Source organism: Gorilla gorilla, chromosome 8 (assembly GCF_029281585.2).
Source record: "Gorilla gorilla gorilla isolate KB3781 chromosome 8, NHGRI_mGorGor1-v2.1_pri, whole genome shotgun sequence".
NCBI lineage: Eukaryota > Metazoa > Chordata > Mammalia > Primates > Hominidae > Gorilla > Gorilla gorilla.
In genome coordinates, this window is record NC_073232.2 from 112,474,204 (window position 1) to 112,499,257 (window position 25,054).

The following is a 25,054-nucleotide window of genomic DNA, read 5'->3' on the forward strand; positions in this document are numbered from 1 at the left end:
AAGGGATGGGCATAATCAGAGAATACAATTAATCCAGTTCAAATGTACCTAAAATGATGGCCTCTCAGGGCATTATTAAGAGATAAGTCCGGGAGTGTAAGTTGATATGAAACCAAGATAGGTTTTGAGTACCAATGAAAGGGTCTGGACTTTATTCAATAAGTGAAAGAAAACTATGCCAGCCTTTCTAAATTGAGAACTTGGCAAGCTCAAAATTGTTAAGATATTCAAAAGATAAATTTGATAAAATAATTGGATATATCGATTGAAGAGAAAGGAAGAGTCAACACAGCCAAAGTTTCCCACCTGGGTAACTAGAAAGGTGACAGTGCAAATAAGAAGTGTAGGAAATCTATAGAGGTAGATTTAATGGGGCCAGGTGCAGTGGCTCATGCCTGTAATCCCAGCACTTTGGAAGGCCGAGGTGAGCAGATCACCTGAGGTCAGGGTGTCAAGACCAGCCTGGCCAACATGGTGAAACCCCATTTCTACTAAAAATATAAAAATTAGCTGGACATGGTGGCAGGCACCTGTAATCCCAGCTACTCGGGAGGCTGAGGCACGAGAATCACTTGAACCCAGGAGGTGCAGGTTGCAGTGAGTTGAGATCGTGAGACAGAGTGAGGCTCCATATCAAAAACAAAAAAAAAGAAGTAGATTTAATGGATAGAACAAATATGTTCAGTTTTTAATAAATTAAGTTGTAAGTGCCAGTGGAACAGCCAGGTAGTTATACAGTTATACAGCAGTTATAAGTCCTTGGCAGAAAAGTCACAGCTACAGAGATAAATAACTTTAGGAGTTAGCCATATGTAGTTTATAGGTAAAGCTATACAGTTGAAGAGACTGCCTAATAAAAGAAAGGAAATGTAATGGAAAAAGAGAGAACCAAGAAGAGACTCAGAATATAGTTACATTTAGGGGCATGAAAGAGGAGGCAAAAAAATAATAATTAAATGCTACTGTTTCATCATTATTTTTAGTGGTAGGTTCCGTACACTTCTTTCAACTCTTCTACATATCTAAAGGTTTTCATAATAAACAGTTGGAAAATATGCATACAATCAGACTTGCTAAGCTGTTTTTTCAAAAGGGAAATATTTCAGTAACTGTTTTGTTGCTTCCTTTTTTAAGTGAAAATCAAACAGACATCATTCCTTTCTTGTACAATATATATAAACATTTTGGGAAAATGTCCTACAGTAACACCAAGCTGTTTTGCAGTTCATGCTTCTGTACTTTTGCTCATGATGCTCTGCTGCCTATAAATCTCTCCCGCCCTCACCCTTTCCCTAAAAACTCTCATTCTTCAAAATTCAGTCCTATTATCATGTCTAACAAGCATCCTTGAAGCTTCTTGAACTACTATAACTAGTACCTTATACATACCTTATTCTGCATAACCTCATAATAATATTGATGCTTTGAGGAAGATATTACTGTCCTTGAGATAGAGAGACATTTGCTCAGGTTCACAGATAGGTAAATAGTGGTGCTGCAAACTGAATTAAAGTCTGTAAACTATAAACTCCATAATGTGGACTCTTTCCCCGTGCCCTATAACAAGAGGCTCACAGATGCCCTTCAAAGCAGAAACTATGCTATGATTCCTATGACAAGTATGAAACAAATGCGAGATGTGGTTCATTCACAACTGAAATGTTTCAGAGGCAACACAGAACTAAAGCCCTGCTTTCCTAACACACTGAGGGATAATTTATTCTTTGGCACATTAGAAGGAAACCAAAGCAAGAAGAAGCCAGGTATCTTTTCAGTGTTAGCCAAGAATGACATCCACATGGCCTCAAGTTTCTATTTAATAAAGTATGCCAAGGTCGGGCACGGTAGCCCACATCTGTAATCTCAGCACTTTGGGAAGTCGAGGTAGGAGGATTACTTGAGGCCAGGAGTTCAAAACCAACCTGGTCAACACAGTGAGACCTCATTTCTACCAAAAATTTAAAAATTAGGCAGGAGAGGTGGCGCACACCTGTAGTTCCATTTACTCTGGAGGCTGAAGCAGGAGAATCACTTGAGCTCAGGGGTTCCAGACTAAAGTGAGCTATCTCGCCATGTACTCCAACATTACATGATTATAATTTCTCATTTCAATTTTAGAAACCTGTATACTACAAACAATCAATACAAATGTAAAGACTATTGATGAGAGTTGTTTCTGGGTACACACTGCATAACAGAACTATCTATAGCTCTCATTCATATCAATAAATAATTTATTAAGAACCTGATACATGCCCTGCTCTGTACAGAATGCCATGGTTAGGAAGGGTAGGGTGGGTGATTGTTAATAAAAGAAGTAAAACAATCCCAACATTGAAGAAGACAACAATCTATATGAAGATGCATGAATGGAAGATGAGAAAGAGAATATAGCCTTTAAATGACAAATTGTGTGGCAGAGACCATTTAAAGAAAAGCTCTTAAAGATATGCCAGTGTAGGTGAGAAGATACACAGAAATGGATATCATACCAGGCAGAAGGATAGCATCTGTCAAAGCACAAAGGTAGATAACGGGTTTGAGGCATAAGGAGCAGTGACAAGCTGGTCTTGTATGAGGTAAAGGTTAAGAGAAGCAGGTACAAGGCAAAACTTGGTTAGGGAAAGCCCCCCCAAAAAAACAAGCAGATCAGTTTACACTTGACTTGTTAAAAAAAAAAAAAAAAAGAACTATGTTAGTTTCTTGGGCAGAAGAATAAAAAAGCATTTTCAGAAGATGAGATAGGTAGTACATATTGAATGAACTATAGGTTAGGGAGTAAGTGCAGAGCCATGAAAGGCAGATAGGAACCTTCCTTACCAAATCAAATCCAGTATGACTAGACATAAATGAATCGAGGATAATGGCAACAACATGGGAAAAGGTAAATAAAAAAGTTGCTTCAAAGGAGTAATTAACAAAGACCACAGAGAAGCAAACTGAGACAGCTTGCTAAATAAACTTTTTAAAAAATCAGCTCTAAGAATATAATTTTCTTTTTCAAATAAGCATCAGGGCTGGACGCAATGGCTCACGCCTGTAATCCCACTTTGGGAGGTGGAGGCGGGCAGATCACCTGAGGTCAGGAGTGCGAGACCAGCCTGGACAACGTAGTGAAACCCTATCTCTACTAAAAATACAAAAATTAGCTGGGCATGGTGGTGCGCACCTGTAGTCCCAACTACTCGGGAGGCTGAGGCAAGAGAATCGCTTGAACCTGGGAGGCGCAGGTTGCAGTGAGCCGAAAACGTGCCACTGCACTCCAGCCTAGGTGACAGAGTGAGACCCTGTCTCAAAATAAATAAAATAAATAAGCAACAGGAAAAGATTATTAAACTGTATTTATGCTCATTTTCCAAATAAACTTGTTACTTTCAATGCTGGTCTTATGCAGTAGACCCATTAAGACTAACCTTCAAATTCAAAATGTGATCCATTAATACAAAACATCTTGGCTGCTTCAAAGTAAGGTCAACAGGTCCTCCTCTCTGCTGAGGGTCCCAATTTAACATCAACTGTAGCCAGTTTTCCATGGGTTCTACTATTAAACTAGAAAACATAGAAAATAGGGTGAAAATCAAATCATTATGTTCCAATTTCCCTTTATACTGTTAGAAAGGTAATTTTGCAGGTTGTCCATTTTCTTTCCCACATCATTTGTCTGTACCATTTCATAAATTACTTTCAAATTCATGAAATGACAGGGGATAAACTTTTTTCCATCAAAAACTACTCAAAACTCCACATATGTTAGTTACTGACAACTCTGACGGATGAGTCCAAATCCATTCTGCAAATAACCCATTTACTTCATTATCCTAAGAGCCTTCTTAGGACATATGTCAATCAGTTAAATGGCAGTTCTTGTTTCCACTAGACCTGTGCTGTCCAAAATGGTAGCCACTAGTCCCAAGTGGCTATTTATATTTACTATTTATTCAAAATTCGTTCTCTAGCCAAACTAGCTACATGTCAAGTAGTCAATAACCTCATGTGGCCAACAGAAATATAGAAGGTTTCTACATCATCACAGAAAGTTCTATTGGATAATGCAACTTGAAACAGACAACTACTCTCCTGTTCCTTTACAACTCTGGAGAAACTGAGGCAAACTTCCTTAACTAAAATATACTTACCTACAAAGGCTATTTGGTTGAGGTAAATGGCTACTAAACCGAACTTCTCCTGACATCTCTTCACATGCAAATATACACTTTGGATCCTTCTTCTTAATCTTCTCATGCCTATAAAATCAAAAGCTACCTCAGTTGACAAAGTGATTCTCATAAATTAAGATTTCTTGCCATTTAATTATATTTAATTGTATATTTCAAAGGCAATTAAACAATTAAAGAAAGAAAAAAAAAGACAAATGAAAAAATTTCCATTCCCATTAAGCACGCCCAAGTTCTCATCCATTTCTTACCAGGTAAATGGCTGCAGATGATGCAAAAAAGGCCTATATCCAGCAATACATTCAAATACCATGGTCCCAAAGCTCCAATAATCAACAGTGGCTGTGTAAGGCTTATTCTCAAAGAGCTCTGGGGCCTTCAAAAGAGAAAATGCTTTAAACACCAACACTGTATGGGAAAAGCTACTTTATTTTTGACCTACTATATTCATGATCTTCAGAAATAAGAGAATCCTATACACACTTAAATTCAAAGAAACAATACAGGTCTCACCAGATACTGCAGTGTTCCCACAAAAGATGTACACAGACTTCCTTGATCAACATCTTTGGCATATCCCAGATCAATTATTTTATGTATTATCTGCAAAATAATAAGACAGATTAAGTATTAAATGGTAGAGAAATTTAAAAAGGAAAGACAACAATATCCTTACGAGGCTGTAGACAGGGTAGTGGTGAGGACCTTGGGCTCTGCACTCTGTAATAACACAAAAATATTTCAAGCCTAAGTGCCACCACTTAACTAGGCATGTGACCTACCAAGTTATTTAACCTCTCTCAGTAATCTAATTGGATGACTAACAGTCCCTGCTTCACAGAATTGTTATTAGGATCCAGTGAAATAACGAAAGTAAAGAAGGTAACACAGTGCTTGGTACGTGGTAAAAATTGAATACAGGTGGGCTATTAATTTTTATTTTACTATATTCAAAATAAGCTCAATCCATTAAACTGGAAAGTAAAGGCAAGGGTGACTTCCAAACTTGAAGAAGCATCATACCTCCTTAGAGTAGATTAAATGTGAGTAAATATTTAGATCTAACTTCAGGAATGTCCTGAAGTCTTTGGATTAAAAAAAAAAAAAGCAGAGATATTTGGTGCCAAGCATACGTGAAAGGTTCCTAAGAGAAGAAGCATCACCAAGGTTCCGACACCTCCAAGAGACCAACAACTATTTTCACTAACTAAAGAGACGGCACACACAACTCAACACAAGGTTCAGACTCTTGGCCTTTAAGTCTTTATTGGAATGAAATTTGGATGCTGGAAACAAGAAAACTGCTTAAGTTACTAATGAAATGAACATTTTAAGAGTCAATTCACAATTTCTGATTCTTCTCCACATGACTCATTTAAATTGGGGGAAGGAAAGTAAGTTTTAAAAATATATATACTTTCTTTTTTTTCTTAAAGTGGACCCAGGATGTGTATGTATGTGTTTTGGATGTGCTTCATAAGAATAAAATAATAAGTGTTAACATATTATGTATTCACGGCCTGTATCTTTGCTAGATACTATGATGGAAAAACAGACTTGAACAAGACAGGTGAAGTCTAGGAGCTGGGTTAAGTATGAAAAATGAAAAAAAAGAAAAAGAAAAAAAAAACAGGTGCTGTTCCTTCTCTGATGGAACCACTGTTTAGCAGAAGGGACAAAAAAACTAAACACAAAACTACAGTTCAGTGTGGTAAGGTCTGAAATGGAAAAAGTAAGACTGTTATGGGCATACAGCAAAGACACCAAAGCTCAAGGACTAACTATATCAGAGAGACTATATTCAATAGGCATGAAACATTACTTCAGGTTTCACCTACCTTTCCACCAACATCCTGAAGAACTATGTTTTCAGGTTTTAGATCTCGATGTATAATTTTGTTTTCATGCAAATATCGAATCCCAGACCCTAAATAAAGTTTAAAATATACTTTGAAGTAACAGAAATCATTGAGTTAAAAGAAAAACTCACCTCACATTTTGTACAAATCTGCTCTGATGCTCAAGTTTATATGGATCATCGTAACTACACAACTAATACTACAGTAGTTCAGGTTTTCTTCACAGAAAAAAAAGTAACATTAAACAAATACTACAAAATTATACTATATGTTCATTCAACTCATTAGAATTAACATCAAATAGAAATGCAACAAGCAATTGGGAAAATCCCTGAAACTCTTATAAGCCTCTTTCTCCCACCTAAATCACCCATTTCAATTGGACTTTAGCCCTCATGACCTTGGAAAAGAGGCAAAACCAAAATCTATGGGGAAACAAATTTTTGGTTTTTGAGGTTCCTCCAAAAGGTTAGGTACTGGTTATTTTAGGAATTTTTCTGGAGTCATTCTGATTAAGCAGAGATTTTTCACCCTGAAGAGTTGACTTGGCTAGGCGCGGTGGCTCACGCTTGTAATCCCAGCACTTTGGGAGGCCGAGGCGGGCAGATCACGAGGTCAGGAGTTTGAGACCAGCCTGGCCAACACAGTGAAACCCCGTCTCTATTAAAAATACAAAAATTAGCCAGGTGTGGTGGCGGGCGCCTGTAATCCCAGCTACTTGGGAGGCTGAGGCAGGAGAATCGCTTGAACCTGGGAGGCAGAGGTTGCAGTAAGCTGAGATCGCACCACTGCACTCCAGCCTGGGCAACAGAGCTAGACTCCGTCTCAAAACAAACAAACAAAAAAGAGTTGACTTGAGGACCCATCCCTCAAGGAGATGCAATTCCACTGTAAACAAAATTACTATGTCAATGGTACTGGGGGAGTGAAATTGAGTAAGGTCATTTCACATGATTTTTTTGTCAGCTATTGGAACATCTATTAGACAAAAAAAGGACTCTTAGCCACAAATAAATAATAAAATATCCTAGTTTCTTTTTGTGCGTGTGTGACAAAGTCTCACTCTGTTGCCCAAGCTGGAGTGCAGTGGTGCAATCTCGGCTCACTGCAACCTCTACCTCCTGGGTTCAAGCAGTTCTCCTGCCTCAGCCTCCCGAGTAGCTGGGACTATAGGCATGCAGCATTGTGCCCAGCTAATTTTTGTATTTTTAGTAGAGATGGGGTTTCACTATGTTGGCCAGGCTGGTCTTGAACTCCTGATCTTGTGATCTGCCTACCTTGGCCTCCCAAAGTGCTGGGATTACAGGCGTGAGCCACTGCACCTAGCCAAAATATCCTAGTTTTAATTTAGCACCAACAGTAATAGATTTTTATAACTTCTTATAGATGTTGAAATTCTATAGACTTTGTATAGTGTATCAACAATTCTCCTGAATTCCCAAAAAGATATTTTATGGGCCAAAGGGACATTACATTACAATGGTATTTTAATACTGATACATACCTATGTCACTTAGTAAAGAAAGTATCTGGCTTTCTTTAAGTCCACAACAATTTTCTGGTTTGTTGAGCAGCTAAAAAAAGAAAGAAATCTAAAAATCTGTTCTGCAAATTGCTGGGCTGCAATAGTGACCACACATTAATTACTATACTCTAAAAGAATATTCAAATGAGAAAATAAGTCATAATAAAATACAAGGGAATAAAATTACCAAATCCATACTGAGGGCATGTAAATTTCATGATAAGGCTCATAAAAGTAAAAAGAGGCAAAAAGCACTTGAAACTGGAAAAGGCTGACAAATCTCATGGATATATATAAAAATGGTCATATGGGCACATTTAAAATTAGGTAGAAAAAAAAGACTGCAATACAGAAAACAACTTTTTATAAGCACCTTAACCACTGAAATTTTCATCTAACACCATTGCTATAGTCCCATCAAACAGCAACAACAAAAATGCATTTTCTAAATCAGGAGTCAACATTTTCTGTAAGGAACCATATGGTAAATACTTTAGGTTTTGCAAGTCACATAGTCTCTGTTAAAACTACTCACTTCTGCAGCCATAAGAAAGCAGCCATAGACAATGTGTAAAGAAATGAATGTGGCTGTGTTCCAATAAAACTTTATTTACAAAACAGGAAGCAGACCATAGTTTTTCCAATTCTTATTCTAGTTTATTATATTTAACATGATTCAAACATTGCTAAAGTTTGTGATTTACTATCTCTCATCTCAAAACATCCACACTACCTTTCGGAGATCTCCTCCAGAACAGTATTCCATTGCTAGAAGAGGCACATCATGAATCAAAATATTCAATTCTTCAGGAACATCACAGGCCTTTACAACATTGGCATGGTTCAACCTAATAAGAAAGAAAAACATTACAATAAAAAAAATTATTTCCAATAAAAAGGGACTGGATTTGAAATGCTACTTAACTGTGGGTGGATGAACAGAGGGGGAAAGATCAGTATTATTTATAATATTCTAATTTCTGATTTGTATAACTAAAAATTAGTAATTTTTTAAAAGAAAACACACATAAAAATACCATCACTATTACTACTATTACATTTCTAAGTGCCAACCAGTAAGCATTTTAAATATATTAACTCAGTTACTTGTCACAATAATCCTATTATAGGCAGATTTATTAATACTTTCACCACACAGGAGAAAATTGAAGCACAAATTGGCTAAGTAACAAGATCACACAGTGAGTAGGTCAAATCTGGCGTTCTAGGCTGGGTGTAGTTGTAACTGTAATCCCAACAATTTGGGAGGCTGAGGTGGGAGGATTGCTTGAGGCCAGGAGTTCGAGATCAGCATGGGTAACACAGTGAGACCTCATTTCTACAAAAAATTAAAAATTAGCTGGGTGTGGTGGCGCATGCCTATAGTCCCAGCTACTCCAGAGGCTGAGGTGGGAGGACTGCTTGAGCCCAGGAGTTCAAGTCAAGCCTGGGTAACATAGCAAGACCACATCTCTTTTTAAAAAAAAAGAAAAAAAGAAAAAGAAGCAAACAGAATTTCCATGTACATGTAGGACCTGATAATTTATACTATTAAGCTTTCCTGGTGATTCTGCCACATAACCAAGTTTGAGAATCAAAATGGAATTAAGCACAGATATTAGAGTCAGAAAGTATTTATTTCAAATCCACACTTTACCAACCACCAGCTATGTGACTCTATAAGCTTCAACTTCCTCATTTACAAAATAATACCTAAATATAAGATTGCTGTGATAACTGGAAGAATGATCTGTAAAGTACTTAGCACACTACCTGTGGAAGTTTTAAAATATGTCTACTTCTCTTTTTAAGAGCTTAACTCTCCTCCCCTTGAATGTAGGCTGTACTTAGTGAATCACTGTAACAAACAGAATGTGGTGGAAAAGGATGGAGTCTCACTTCCAAGTAAAGATCATAAAAGATATGTCGGTTTTCATCTTGCTCACTCGTTCACTCTCTCTCTCTCTCTCTCTCAGATCACTCACTCTTTCTGGGGAAAAGATCTTTCTGGGGAAAGCTAGCTTCCATGTCATGAAAACATTCAAGCTTCCCCACAAAGAGGCCCACATGGCGAAGAACTGATGCTTTTAGCCAACAGTCATATAAGTGAGCATGGAAGCAGATACTCCAGCCCCAGTCAAGCCTTTGGATTACTGCAGCTCTGACCAATATCCTGAGATGTCTCAGGAAAGACTCTAAGCTAGAATCACCCAGCTAAGCCACTCCCAAATTCCTAAGTCACAGAAACTATAAGATACTAAATGTTTGCTATTTTAAGCCACTAAATGTTGGGGTAATTTATTTTTTTTATTATTTATTTATTTATTTATTTATTTATTTATTTATTTATTTATTTATTTAGAGATGGAGTCGCCCAGGCTGGAGTGCAGTGGTATGATCTCAGCTTACCGCAACCTCCGCCTCCCGGGTTCAAGCAATTCTCCTCCCTTGGCCTCCCAAATAGCTGGGATTACAGGCACCCGCCACCACACCTGGCTAATTTTTGTATTTTTAGTAGAGATGGGGTTTTGCCATGTTGACCAGGCTGGTCTCAAACTCCTGACCTCAGGTGATCCATCCGCCTTGGCCTCCCAAAGTGCTGGGATTGTAGGTGTGAGCCACCCGCCCGGCCCTAGCTGACTTTTGTTAACTGAAATGAAATAGTTTTTTGATTGTGGTAAAATACACATAGCATAAAATTTACCACCTTAACCATTTTTAAGTGTACAGTTTAGTGGCATCAGATGCTTTCCTTTTTTTTCAGACAGGGTCTTGCTCTTGTCACCCAGGCTGGAGTACAGTGGTATGATCTCAGCTCACTGTAGCCTTGACCTCCTGGGCTCAAGCAATCTTCCCACCTCAGCCTCCCAAGTAACTGGGACTACGGGCATGCACCACCACACATAGCTAGTTTTTATATTTTTTGTAGAGATGGGGTTTTGCCATGTTGCCCAGGCTGGTCTCGAACTCCTGAGCTCAAGCAATCCACCCACCTCAGCCTCCCAAAGTGTTGGAATTACAGTGTGAGCCAACGTGCCCAGTCTGGCATCAAATACTTTCACAATGTTTTGCTACTATCACTATACTGCACAAAACTGTTTAATTCTGCAAAGCTGAAACTCCGCACCTATTAAAAATTATTCTCTATTTGCTGGTCCCTTCACCCTCTGGCAAACACCATTCTACTTTCTTTCACTGTGAGTTTGACTACTCTGGGTACCACGTATAAGTGGAATGACACAGTATTTGTCTTTTTGTGACTGGCTTATTTCATTTAGCATAATGTCCACAAGATTCATCCATGCTGTGGCATGTGTCAGAGTTTCATTCCTTTTTAAGGCTGCATGATATTCCGTTTCATGAATATACCACATTTTGTTTATACATGTCTCTGCTGGTAGATACTGGGTTGCTTTTACCTTTCAGCTATTGTGAATAATAATGTTATGAATATGAGTGTACAAATTACTCTTTAAGTCCCTGCTTTCAATTCATTTTTGTATATACCCAGAAATGGAATTGCTGGATCATATGGTAATTCTATTTTTAATTTTTTAGGAATCACTGTACTGTTTTCCGTAACAGCTGCACAATTTTACATTCCCACCAACAGTGTGTAAGTGTCCTAGCTGATTTTAACTAAACCTTCTTAATCTTAATGTGATATTATTATTTGAAATAGAATATATTTAATGAGAGAAAAATATATATGTTCCCAAAAAGATCCTGAGAAGAGTGGATTCCTGGCCTCTTTCCCCATGATGACATCTGGTTGGGCTGTAGAACCAGGGAAATGTAAGTCAAGGAGTACACTTACTTCTTCATAATCTGGATTTCATGGCACCATCGTTCTCTGTTTTTCGTACTTAGCTCTAGGCGACAAGACTTAATTGCTATTTTGAGATCAAGTTCCTGCCAAAATAGAAAATCAACAGAAAAAAAAATTAGGTTCTTGTGCAGATTTATTTGCTACCAAAGAAATAACCTAAGACAACAAAACTTTTTAGCTTTACTAATTAAATATATTTATCCACAGCTCTCTTGAGGCAATGCTTTTTAAAAAGATAAACCATGAGACTATTACACCAATGCTTTAAAACTGACCTTCAAACACACAACAGCATACAAGGGAAAAGTGCCTGAAACTGATTTTATAACAGGTCTTTTCAGAACTCTCTCTCATATATAATGTTAGAAAAAAAAAGATCCTGTCTCCTCAGCAAACTCCTTTCAGAGCTTAATCAAGACAACTAATATGTGCCCCAGCTTCTAGCATAACTAAAATGAAGAAGGTAATTCAGGGCTTCCTGGACTCCAAATAGCAAGAGAAAGTTTTAATATAACCAAGCCTAAAGCAAAAAACTCCAATCCTAATGTTTGCATTTCAAATGACATGAAGAAAAAAAATCCTACCAATGAGTGTACTTCTGCTTCCATAGCTACATAATGAACCTAACATCTCTTGCCTGTGACTAGTAATTTAGCCAATTCTGACTGAAATTAAACTCATTCTGATGCACATTACAGGAAATAGCCAGACCCCATCATATTCTGGCAACATTAATAATGCAGCTCAGAAACAGCAGTCAGGGCTAAACAGGCTACACTATGTTTCTGATATCACGAGGAGAGTTCAAAAGAATTTCCAACATATGTAATCTCTGACACAAACCAGAGTTGTAATAAAGGCTGTGTATGAATACAGAGAGAAGAGCCCAGGGGCCAGGACAGAAAAAATATATTATAGGTGGGGAAGCAAGACATAGCTTGGATAGGGTAGTGTGAATTGGAGGGTGAGAGGAAAAAAGAAGCTAGATAAGATGATACCTGGTGCATAGAGAAGAAGGAAACTAGGATAGACTGCATGCTAGCCTACCCACAGTTCTCACTTCCTTCAATCTTCCTTTTGTTATGAGCAGGTGACCAGTTGTATCTATGTCCCATGCAGGCCTTTACCACCATGGGAATGAGAATCAGGCACAACATGAACAACACTGAGCCCTGAATGCTCATGTTAATGGAGCAATAAGTTATCTATTTCAAAAATCCCACTTTGTAAGATCCTTCAACTCCTTAATTTATATTTCATCAACTCTGTGAAATTCTACCTTTTCACAAAGAATATTCTATGGGAAGTTTATAGATGTACAACAACAACAAAAAAGTTATGTGTTTAAAAAGTCGGAATATTCTGGAGATAGGGTGATGGCTGTACAACAACGTCAATGTACTTAATGCCACCTAACTACACTTAAAAATAAAGTGATAAATGTTGTGTTATGTATACTTTACCGTAATAAAACAAAAAGTGATTAATTCATCCATCCCCACCCAGGGACCAAGAAAAGAAGTCACAAAAGCTGCCAGCATGCATCCTTTTTCCTTATGACCAGGTGGATAGGCAGGCTTAGGTAACACAGGCAACATGCCACTGGAAGCACTTGGCTCCCACTTTTTTTTTTTTTTTTTTTAGTGTGTTATGTTCCCTCTGATGGTGAGAATTATTAAATTTACTACTTATCCTGCTATCACAGGACTTAATGCCTTAGTCCTTCACCTTCCATTCTCTTTCTCCAAGATTTTCTCCTATGCCCTATGTAGAAACCTGGTTCACAAAACTTCCTCAGTTCTATCAGTTTCAGTTGTCATTCTAATTACCCTAAACATGCCTATTTCCCCAAGGTAGACTCCTATCTCCCCTTTCTCCCACCCCAAATTATGAGCTTTCTCACTACACCCATGTTCCTTTAGATAACAAATTATTACTTTTCCTCTTGAATTAACTTCTCTATTCACAAGCCAAGCCCAGGCATTTTAGTAAAATCTTACCTGTTCATCTTGTCCCATATGTTGTTCCACTCAAATTTATCCTTTACAAAACCATTTTCCTAGAACAACACTTTTTATCTTGACATTTCCTTAAGGCCAATTAATGAGGAGCATTATGATCATAGCAGCAACAACAACAAAGTAGCAGCAGGTGCTAACAGTTGAGGGCTTTCATGGGTCAGGTACCGTATTTAGCTTTACATACATTACTATTTTATTTAACTCTCAAATCCATGATGCATGTAATTATTATACTATACTTACTTTACAGGCAACAAAACAAAGCCTATATTACAGGAATTATTAGTCCAGGGTCTATTTACCTAAAATGTCCTTTAGAAAGGCACGAACCTCTCAAATGGCAATGCATGGTTGTGTGGATGTGCATCTGTGCATTTTTCTGGGGAAAGGGTTCACAGCTTTTATTGGTATATCAAAAAATACATGTCCCAGGCCTGGCGCCGTGGCTCACGCCTATAATCTCTTGCACTTTGGGAGCCTGAGACAGGTGGATCACCTGAGGTCAGGAGTTCGAGACCAGCCTGGCCAACATGGTGAAACCCCGTCTCTACCAAAAATACAAAAAAATTAGCCGGGCACGGTGGCGGGCGCCTGTAATCCCAGCTACTCAGGAGGCTGAGGCAGGAGAATCGCTTGAACTCGGGAGGAGGAGGCTGCAGTGAGCCGAGATCGCGCCCTGCATTCCAGCCTGGGCGACAGAGTGAGACTCCGTCTCAAAAACAAAAACAAACAAACAAGACCCAAATATGATTTTTTAACTGCTGCTACAATGGTTAAACATTCTCTATTAAATCAAAGTAAAATTCTTGAGTCTGATGTTAACTGTCCTCCACCTACTAGAGCGCCCCCCATCTCCATCTACTAATATCGCCTTCCGTTTGAAGCCATGATCTGCACCAACTCACCCTCATACTGTCCCGACCTGGAATACATCCCCAATTCCAAAGCCCATCCATGCTTCCAAAGGCTTAACTCTGGACCCATCATGAAGCCTTCCTTGTCTACTCCAGTCCCCACTGATATCATACGGCCTCCAAGCGCGCGCGCGCGCGCACACAAACACACACAAACACGGACGCACACATTCCAAAAGGCAGTCCCCTTCAGCCCTCTTCTCACACATTCGTGCTCCTACATACACACTGTGACGTGCATCTGCCTCACACACCCTGACACTCCACATTCACAGAGACACACACGCACTGTCACACTCACTAAACACCTGGTCACAGCCTGACAGTCATACCCAAGTTCCCCGCAACAGCTTTATCTATGCCCAGTACCTCAGATACAACTTTGGACACACAGGCATAGTATCTTTCTCTCTAATACACACACACAAGCCCACTGGCCCCCAAATACTGCCCAAGGTCCCACCAACCATCTATCCCACACTGTCAGCCCTGTGTTCCACAGACGCTCAAACCCACCGCCGCTCCCTCTCACGCCCCGCCTCACCCGATGCTGGTACAGACAGACGTTCCCGAAGCCGCCGGTGCCCAGCCGCTCCCGCATCTCCCACGGCCCGCCCGCGCCCGGCCGCAGCCCCGGGGGCCGCTCCATGGGGCGGGAGGGTAAGCGGCCTCAGGCTCCACAGTTGTTCCAAGGCCGGTTCCGGGCCGCCGATGCTCGCGCGTCTTTGTTCTCGCGAGAATGAACGCGTCACTTCCGGTAACCGCTGCGAGAAGGGCCCTTCCCTAAGTTCTCCCAGGGCGCTGCCGGAGCCCTGCCGGCTAAGGGATGGGGAAACAAACAGGTACTCGGTCCGCTCTTTAAGTCCTCTACGTATTTTCCGGGAGGGCTGAACGGAACCACAATGTTTTTCTAGTCTTGGAAAACATAAGATCTCTCCAAACCCCACATTCCCGTCAAATCCACTTTTCAAAGCAGTCCAGTCTCTCCTGTATTTTTTTTTTTTTTTATTAAGATGGGGTCTCGCTCCGTTGCCCAGGCTGGAGTGCAATGGCACGATCACGGCTCACTGCTGCCTCGACCTCCCGGAATTAAGCGATCTTCTCACCTCCCGAGTAGCTGGGATTGCAGGCGCGCACCACCTCGCTTGGCTAATTTTTTATTTTTTGTAGAGACATGGTCTTGCTATGTTGCCCAGGCTGGTCCCGAACTCCTGGCCTCAAGTAGTCCCCCCACCTCGGCATCCCAGAGTGCTGGGATTATAGACATGAGCCACCGCGTCCAGCAATTAGTCTTTTCTAAACTTCATATTGTCTCCACTCCTGTCTACACTTCACCTTTCTTCAGATCCCTGCCATCTCTCCTCCAACTCCACCACCAGCTGATCCGGCACGCTAAAGACCACCAATGATTTAAAGGCTGCGAAATCGGAAAAATACTACGCTAGCAGGCCCACTAATGAATTAGCCTTATTGTTCACTGACTTCCCAATACACCTGCTCCAGGATATCCCCTGTCATCCCAAATGACTCAAGAATGTGACGCTATTACGTAGTGAAGAGTGTTTCTCGGGATTTCGCGAGCTTTTTTCCTAGATGCCTCACAGAGCTTGCTGTCCGGCAGTCCAGTTATGGGTTTGCCAGCACAGTAGTTCATTGTGAGAAGTGTTTCTAATGGGTGCTACAGGGCTGCAGAGGCAAGCTTTGGGAATGCTGTTGGTGCAGCAAGTGCTTCCGGGTGGCGGATTGCCGTAGCATAGGGGAAACAACTCCTGGTCTTCCATTTAAGAGGGTCATACCTTCACTGTACCTGGGGGATCTCAATACTCCCAGTAAAGGAATCAGCATGGAATCAAATTATTGAGAAATGTGATGCTGCAACCAGAATGTTGAGCACTGCATGATACAGACAAAGTCGATGTTGTAGGTCATTAGTAACATGTAGTATGGGAGGTTCTGGTTTCTCTAAGTGCATGGTTTCCATGGACTTGGAGATGATGGTGCCTCTGAGGACATGTCATTTAGAGCTGGGCACACCACACAGAGAATTGTGGTACAGATTGTTGTAACAGTATGAAGCCCTCTCATTTGCTGTATGTACAGCATGGCCAGTGCTAATGTGCTCAATTTCCATAGGTGGGGCTGTAATCTCGTAATTCCCAGTCAAAAGAGGTAGGAAGGGATGCTGAGGACCCAGGGATACTGATGATTGGGCTGACCCAGAAGTGGCCATCTTTGTGGAAACCAGGTTGGTTCCCTTGGTTAACTTTTTAAATGCCCCCATTCCCAGGGCCATGAGTAATTTGAGTTGTTTTTTTGTTGTTGTTGTTGTTATTGTTTGAGATGGAGTTTCACTCTTGTCACCCAGGCTGGAGTGCAATGGTGTGATCTCAGCTCACTGCAACCTCCACCTCCAGGGTTCAAGCAATTCTACTGCCTCAGCCTCCCGAGTAGCTGGCATTACAGGTGCATGCAACCACGCCCAGCTAATTTTTTGCATTTTTAGTAGAGACGGGGTTTCACTGTGTTGGCTAGGCTGGTCTCAAACTCCTGATCTCAGGTCATCTGCCTGCCTCAGCCTCCCAAAGTGCTGCAATCACAGGCATGAGCCACCTCACCTGTTTTTTAAAAAGCCTAAGCCTGTTGACCCCAGGCTCCACAATCTTCAATTTTCCGAGTCTCAGGTTTTTTTTTTCATGAGTAAAATAGAGGTAATACCTACCTCACAGAGATTTTGTGAAGATTAAATGAAACAGTGTCTGGACCATAAGTGCCCAATATAAAGGTAAAAATATTTTTCTTTTTGCACCTAATATGTGGCATTCTCTTTGCTCCTTCTCTATGTAAATGTTAGATCACTATTTTCAAGCACTCCTTAAATACTGATATTTCTCAGGTAATCATCTTCAGCTCAGGACTGTATTTACCCTATCTTAATTTCACCTATGGCCTATACCCTGATGATCCCCAAAGCCCTGTAACCAACCCAGGTACTGATGAGTTTAGAACTGCCCAGCAGCACAACAGACACGTATTAGATATATCAAGCACCTAAAACAATATCCAAAGGAGAATTATCTTTTTTTTCTTAAATCTGTCCCTTCTATTCCCCATTAAACTGTAATCTCTGGGACAACAAGGACCATATTGGGACATGACTATGATCCTGGAGCTTAGAAAAATGCCTGGCACATAGGAGTTAAATATCCAAAGGACTAAATGGGCTCTTATCTATGAATAAGATGAATGCTTTAAGAGAAAAATAGCAAAAGCCTTGGATCCCTTTTCCACTTTGGGTTGTTCAGGGAGAAACCGCCCTGTGTGATTTTGGAGTAACAGCTGGGCCTAAAGCTCTAGCCCCTCCTATTACACATACTACTTCATTTCAACGGTCACAGGCAACATGAACACAAGACACTTCTCAACCATGGAAAAACATCTGGATTTCATTTGGTAGTTTAAAGGTTTTTGAAAATGTCGATATACACAAGCTATACTTGGAGCTGGATGACAGACATAGGAGCTGGATGACAGACATACTTTTATTCTTTTATTTTTGAGATGGAGTTTCACTGTCACCCAGGCTGGAGTGCAATGGAGCGATCTTGGCTTACTGCAACCTCCACCTCCCAGGTTCAAGTGATTCTCCTGCCTCAGCCTCCTGAGTAGCTGGGATTACAAGCGCCTGGCACCACGCCCAGCTAATTTTTGTAGCTTTAGTAAAGACGGGGTTTCACCATGTTGGCCAGGCTGGTCTCAAACTCCTGACCTCAGGTGACCCACCTGCCTCGGCCTCCCAAAGTGCTGGGATTACAGGCGTGAGCCACTGCACCCGGCGACATGCTTTTAACATAGGATTTTTTTTTTTTTTTTGAGATGGAGTCTTGCTCTATCGCCAGGCTGGAGTGCAGTGGCACGACCTTGGCTCACTGCAACCTCCACCTCCCAGGTTCAAGTGATTGTTCTGCCTCCGCCTCCCGAGTAGCTGGGACTACAGGTGCGTGCCACCACACCCAGCTAATTTTTGTATTTTTAGCAGAGACGGGGTTTCACCATGTTGACCAGGATGGTCTCATCTCTTGACCTCGTGATCCGCCTGCCTCGGCCTCCCAAAGTGCTGGGATTACAGGCATGAACCACTGCGCCCGGCCTTAACATAGGATTTTCATCCTAGAATGACTTTTCCCCAAAAAGATTCAATCTTAGGCCTCTTGCTGCAGGCAAGTTCCATGGGACTGCACAAAAGAGGCAGGGAAACAGTCCCCATGGGAGATTGTAGTTTCTTTAAAAATAGGCTTCTAGGCCAGGAATGGTGTCTCATGCTTGTAATCCCAGCAGGTTAAGAAGCCAAGGCAGAGGATCCCTTGAGCCTAGGCGTTACAGACCAGCCTGGGCAACACAGGGAGACCCCCCCGTCTCTACAAAAAATAAAAAAAGTTTGCCAGGCATGGTAGCATGCGCCTGTGGTCCCAGCTACTCATGAGGCTGAGGTGGGAGGAACTCTAGAGCCCAGGAGGCTGAGGCTACAGTGAGCCACAGTTGTGCCACTGCAATCCTGCTTGGGTGACAGAGCGAGACTTTGTCTCGAAAAAAATTCTTTTAATTAAAAAAAAAAAAGGCTTTACTACTTCCTATGGAGTTCATAAAAAGTTCTTCCCTTTGTTTAGTCATCCAGAGTAAAGTCATAGGGCTCAAAGTCTTTCCGGAAGCGGCGAGCCAGGGTCTCCTCGTCTTCCTTGCTGATCTGACACTGCCTCCAGTCAGACTTATCAGGAACATTAAGGATGGCTTCACTGGCCAGGACCTCCCTGCAGAAATAGCACAAAGAAGTCAAAATGGAAACTATCAGCCTGAGCTCTCCTCAACATCACCCAAAGAAGGTATGCAAATTTCTCTGACTTTGCTCTCCTGCCCTGAGTGCCATCTCTGCCATACTATTGATCAAAATCATACCCGTTTTAAATGACCAGCTCAGGTACTATATATTTCCTGATCCTTGAAACCCCACTTGCTTCTCCCTCTCTTAAAAAACTTGGAACTATATTATTGGTACTTAGAGAAGCAACACCATATAGAAAAAGGGCAGGCCCTGGTGTGAGAAAGATCAGAGACTGGATCCCATTTCCAGCTTTGCCACTTGCTATCTATGATCTAGACAGATGATTTCATCTCTGAGTCTTGATTTCGTCACCTATGAAATGCAAATAAGAACACCCACCATACAGGGTTTTTGTGAGGTACAGAGATAACACAGTCAAAGTGCCATATTAGCTGTGATTACAACCTGCCTTAAACTGTAGTTTTGTCACCTCAACTAGACATGAGTTTGCAGAGTCAGGAGCCTAGTCATACCCACTCTGATTAAAATTCCTCTGCCTCTCCTTCTAGGGGACTCAGGCCCACGTAACAGCAGCACAAGCCCAATGTCAACAAAACAACTATCTTGGCTCTTAGGACTAAAGAATATCTACATACAGACACACTCACACACAAGCTGCCTTCTAATTGCCATTGCTTTATATTTTTATTTTTACTTATTTTGATATATTAGAAATAATTCTATTACACATTTATATGGTTCATTTTCCACTTTGAAGTTACAGTAAATAGAAGAGTTAGAAACAAATCATGAATTCTCTATAAGTCAAAGAACCTAAGCTCCCTGGGCAAACTTTGAGCCTATTTCAAATATAAAAGGAAAATAGAACTACCTTTCTTGTACAGCTGAAAAAAATATGCCATTTCAAATATTTTGTTAACTATAAAATGCTATATAACTATAAATTAGTATCTTGATAATTACTCAATATTGAAAATACATCATAAGCACAAAACCATTCAGAGAATCTTCTTTTTGTGTTCTTTATACGCCTATGTGTATCTGCAATCGTGTGCTTATGTTGTCAATGTTCATAACCGCATCTGTTGCTGAGGCAACAACGAAAAGATCATGTCAGATGTCTGAAGCTCGTAACACACTTGTTCCCATTTATCTTTTTGAAAAATGTAGACAACTACATTTACTGGACTTATCTAAGGGGGCAATCTCTTGGAGGCTTTCTGAATTAGTCCACGACAGGTTCAAGGCTCACTCAAAGCCCATTTTTAACTAGGGGAGAAAAAACAGCTGCAAATCACAGACACCAGCATCAGATACTCTGTTCTACACATTTTCCACTCCCCTTCAAACTGTATCTTCTTGCCAGCAACTTCCCATCTTCAATCTTTGCTTAAGTTATGTTACTCCCTCTATGGTTTTGCAGTCATGTTTTGCCTGATACGAGGAACAGAACTGAAGCCTCCTCCAGGCCTTTACCATACTGTAGAATACTGAGGTTAAGACCTCAAGTTTTGAGGTCCAACAGGCCTGGGTTTGAACCTACCACTGTGTGACTAGGACAAGCTACCTAAGCTCTCTACAGCCTGTTATCCAGTGGGGTAACCATTAGCCAGGTATAGCTATTTAAATTTAAATTCTAATTAATTAAATAAAATCAAAAATTTAGTTCCTCAGTCACATTAGCCACATTTCAGCACTCAGTGGCCACAAGTGGCTAGTCACAACTGTACTGGACAGTGCAGATATTTGAGCATTTCCATCGTTGTGAAAAGTCTACCGGGCACTGCTCTAGAGCCTCATTTTCCACACTGGTAAATCGCGATGACAGTACCTTCCTTACAGAGTTATGAAGATTAAATGAGTCATGTATGTGTAAAGTTCTTGGTACAGTTCTTGGCACAGAGTATGTGCTCAATTAAAGTTCCCTAGCACTTCTGGCTGGAATGCCCTCACCTCAATCTTTGCCCTCTAAATATGCCTCTCAGGTTCAACTTTGCCACTTTCATGAAGGCTTTCACCAAGTAGAAATGAGCTGTTCCTTTTCTGAATTTCTACAGCACATTGTTCTCCAAAACTCTGTCATGGTACTCTTCACATTCTACATTACATTACTGTCATATATGTAAACATCTGCCCTAAGACCATGGGTCCTCTGGGGCAAGGACTGTTTACAATTTAGCTTTTTATCAATTGTCCCATGTAGCCCACCTCTTTGTTCTTAGCAGGTCTAGTGAAAATACATTGAAAAGAAGAAAAACATACCTTCCAAACTGCAAAGGAAAATTCTTTTTAATTCTGTGGAAAAGCTTTTCTCCTGTGTCAAGTTCAACATAAAAATATGCTGCTCCTGGCTGTGCAATCTAAAGTAAACAGAGTTGTATGAGGATGTCCAATAATGCTTTAAAAATCTATAATCCGAGTTCATCTCTAGGCAAATAATTCAGTCTAAATGCACAAGAAAAAAAGATATGTATGTTGCTATAGATCCCAAGCCACTTAGTGGAACTAGGGCTTAAAAAGTCTAACTGGAAGATACTACCAATATCCTCCCAGTGGCATCTATCCTTCTAAGTTCCTACCTTAGGAAATTCTAATTTCTTGCTCTTCCCAGGAAAGCACTAAACTTTGGAGTAATGCCCTGTTCATCTCTAGTCTAGTCAATACCCAGTGCTCTAGTTCCAAATTGTCCACTGCCTCTTTTTTTTTTTTTTAGAGACAGGGTCTTGCTATGTTGCCCAGGCTGAAGTACAGTGGTGCAATCATACCTCACTGCATCCTCAAACTCCTAGGCTTAAGTGATCCTCCTGACTCTCAGCCTCCTGAGTAGCTAAGACTACAGGCACATGCCACCATGCCAAGCTTATTTTTTTATTTTTTGTAGAGACAAGGTGTTTCACTTTGTTGCCCAGGCTGGTATCAAACTCCTGGCTTCAAGTGCTCCTCCCGCCTCAGCCTCCCAAAGTGTTGGATTACAGGTGTGAGCTACCATGCCCAACCCATTGCCTATTTAATAACATTTTTGGAATGCCTTGATAGCTCAACATGTCAAAAACTTTAGGCTCAACATGTCAAAAACCAGATCTTGCCAGGCGTGGGTGGCTCATGCCTGTAATACCTTTGGGAGGCCGAGGCAGGCAGATCACAAGGTCAGGAGTTTGAGACCAGCCTGGCCAATATGGTGAAACCCCGTCTCAACTAAAAATACAAAAAGTAGCCAGGTATGGTGGCGCATGCCTGTAGTCCCAGCTACTGGGGAGGCTGAGGCAGGAGAATCACTTGAACCCGGAAGGCGGAGGTTGCAGTGAGCCAAGATCATGCCACTGCACTCCAACCTGGGCAACAGAGCGAGACTCTGTCTCAAACAAACAAACAACAAACAACAACAACAAAAAACAGATCTTTACTCTTCCCTGAATATCACCATCCCGTTTCACCTGCTTGATGTCAGAGTGCTCTGGGATCTCCAGCAGCTCTATCTGCTGCTCCTGTGCCTGGGTAATGAAGGCATCTTTAATGTCATCAGTAGTAGAGCAGCTGACTGGGACAGGAATGACCTGGGGGTTGGGGAGACAGGAGAAATTCTTTGTGCAGGTCCCAGAGAAGTTGTGCCTGCACGGTCTCTGAGAAGTAGCAAATCCATCACAGGGGTGGAGAAACACCCCTCAGCACAGAATATCCTCAGGCCAGACAAGCCTGTGTCAGCCTGTCTGTAAGGACTTAAACTTATGAGATAGCCTGCCACATGTGGGAGCCATTCTCTGATGCAGGAAAGGCTTAAGAGAGATATCTCTGTCACAAGCCTTTGCCATCTCCGATATTATATATGTGGCAGAGTTAGGCCCATTTGAAAACTTAACAAATGTGCCAAAAAGAAAACCACCACAACTACAAATGATTTACAATCTGATTTTCTGAGCTGCTAGCCCCATGCAGGCTTTGAAACTATTTCCTACCACTAAGCTTTCCCTCATGCTGGGCCTCCACACAAAATACTCACTTTCTTCCAAATTCTTATCCAGCAAGCCCCACACTTCCTTGGAACTTCCTCAACTACCCATTCCTTTTCTAAACAAGGAACTTACTATCTATGCTGTTTACATGTACTGACCACACACTTCCCTGTGAAGTCTCTGGGGTTACCACCAGATACTCTTTAAAAACTTTTTAAATGAATGTTATTTAAATATTAATATAAAAATATTAAATATTTTACATATTAAAGCTAAACTTTATATAATTTTTTTTTTTAAAGATGGAGTCTCGCTCTGTTGCCCAGGCTGGAGTGCAGTGGCACAATCTCGGCTCACTGCAACCTCTACCTCCCAGGTTCAAGCTATTCTCCTGTCTCAGCCTCCCGAGTAGCTGGGATTACAGGCATGCACCACCACGCCCAGCTAATTTTTTTGTACTTTTAGTAGAGACAGGGTTTCACCGTGTTGCCCAGGCTGGTCTTGAACTCCTGAGCTCAGACAATCCAACTGCTTCGGCCTCCCAAAGTGCTAGGATTACAGGCGTGAGCCACCTCGCCCAGCCTATTTAAATACTTATTTACCAATATCAAAGTCCCCATAGCGCCTTTCCAAGTTTCTATGAACAGACCACCTACCTGTAGCTGGAGGTGATGGCTCTTATAATTTCTCTCAAATACAACACACCGTTTCCCTCGACTCTTAAAGAACCGTCTCAGAGTGGCCTTATACTTCTCCACCTCTTCTACCACCTCTGCTGAAAGCTCCACCACTGACTGGTAGTGTCCAATGGGCAGGATGAGGACATGGTCATCAGATAAGCCTCCTTTGGCCAGGGCAAGGTAGCACTGAAGAAGCAGCACACAGAATTGAGACATCAATACAGCATGTAGGATTCTCCAGGGAGAAAAGCCTATACAAAAAGTGAGCCTGAGGGTGTAGGCGAAAGTACTTGAGGTTATTAATAAAAATTCTTTCTTGAAAAAATCTGATTTTAGAGACTGTAGCAACAATGTTCTCAGGTATCCGCTGAAGAATGAGATTCGGCATAAAAAATTTCTATGCAAGTAGCAAATGAACTAGGAGCAAATGAATTGGGAGACGCACACAAGCAGGCTTTTGGCTTCAAACACACTGAGCTGAGGGAGACGAGAACAAATCGCTGGGTTTTCCCTCCCATGCTCTAAACTTGAAAACAGTTTTTCAGTTTTTATCACCCTCAACCACAAAAAGATACAACTTCTGATTTCAAAATGACCACTTTCGGCTGGGGTAGTGGCTCACGCTTGTAATCCCAAAACTTTGAGAGGCCGAGGCAGGTGGACCGCCTGAGGTCAGAAGTTCCAGACTAGGCTGACCAATATGGTGAAACCTCATTTCTACTAAAAATACAAAAATTAGCCAGGCCCGTGATGGCATGTGCCTGTAGTCCCAGCTACTCGGGAGGCTGAGACAGGAGAATTGCTTGAACCCGGGAGGCAGAGGTTGCAGTGAACCGAGATCGCGCCACTACACTCCAGCCTGGGTGACAGAGCGAGACTCCGTCTCCAAAAAAAAAAAAAAAAAATGACCGCTTTCTGCCTCCCCAGTAATTTTCATTCCCACCCCCACCCCCGAATATACTCCTTGGGCTCACAAAAAAAGCTAAGGTGGCATGATTAGCATCTAATGTTCCTAAGCCTTAAGCTGCTGACTAAATTCTACAAAACAAAAGCAAACATACAACCTAATGGGGTAGAAGGAAAGTAAAACCTCAAACTCAGATGCATCCAAAGAGGCAGAAAAGAATGATTTCCAACAATGGATGTCAGCCTTTAATGGCAACTAAAAATATTTCTGTAAAAACCAAAACATGCAAGAATGGTCTACCACTCAGATATTCTCTGATGGGAAGATGCCATGAGTGAGCACAGAAGGGCCCAATGA

General features: G+C 41.2%; 2 protein-coding genes and 1 non-coding gene across 15 annotated transcripts in view; all 3 read right to left on the reverse strand.

The window, feature by feature from the left end:
• The window catches only part of CHUK (component of inhibitor of nuclear factor kappa B kinase complex), a 40,950-nt gene extending 25,900 nt beyond the window's left edge, over window positions 1-15,050 (reverse strand). The window contains exons 1-9 of one of the 2 annotated variants that reach the window (XR_004071640.3): window positions 14,868-15,002; window positions 11,377-11,471; window positions 8,293-8,407; window positions 7,539-7,608; window positions 6,014-6,102; window positions 4,689-4,778; window positions 4,427-4,551; window positions 4,137-4,244; window positions 3,414-3,549 (exon numbers count right to left, since the gene is read on the reverse strand). Coding sequence is in view for 1 of the 2 variants with exons in the window: in XM_031015727.3 (XP_030871587.1) it covers window positions 3,414-3,549; window positions 4,137-4,244; window positions 4,427-4,551; window positions 4,689-4,778; window positions 6,014-6,102; window positions 7,539-7,608; window positions 8,293-8,407; window positions 11,377-11,471; window positions 14,868-14,972 (933 nt within the window). In the remaining variant the exon portion in view is untranslated. Of the gene's footprint in view, window positions 1-3,413; window positions 3,550-4,136; window positions 4,245-4,426; window positions 4,552-4,688; window positions 4,779-6,013; window positions 6,103-7,538; window positions 7,609-8,292; window positions 8,408-11,376; window positions 11,472-14,867 lie in introns of both variants that reach the window. The other variant, XM_031015727.3, reaches the window with a different exon arrangement.
• A 2,693-nt stretch (window positions 15,051-17,743) lies between these two features.
• Window positions 17,744-25,054, reverse strand: part of CWF19L1 (CWF19 like cell cycle control factor 1) — a 35,714-nt gene continuing 28,403 nt past the window's right edge. For 8 of the 12 annotated variants that reach the window (XM_031015730.3, XM_031015729.3, XM_063710411.1 and 5 more), the window contains exons 11-14: window positions 23,767-23,976; window positions 22,595-22,714; window positions 21,423-21,520; window positions 17,744-19,128 (exon numbers count right to left, since the gene is read on the reverse strand). In XM_031015730.3, coding sequence (XP_030871590.2) covers window positions 18,984-19,128; window positions 21,423-21,520; window positions 22,595-22,714; window positions 23,767-23,976 — 573 coding nt within the window. In that variant the 3' untranslated portion in view covers window positions 17,744-18,983. Of the gene's footprint in view, window positions 19,129-21,422; window positions 21,521-22,564; window positions 22,715-23,766; window positions 23,977-25,054 lie in introns of all 12 variants that reach the window. The other 4 variants (XM_055352741.2, XM_055352740.2, XM_031015731.3 and 1 more) reach the window with 2 other exon arrangements.
• On the reverse strand, window positions 22,901-23,047 carry LOC115936127 (small nucleolar RNA SNORA12). The gene has a single exon (XR_004071706.1). It is a non-coding gene; the product is annotated as a small nucleolar RNA SNORA12 (small nucleolar RNA).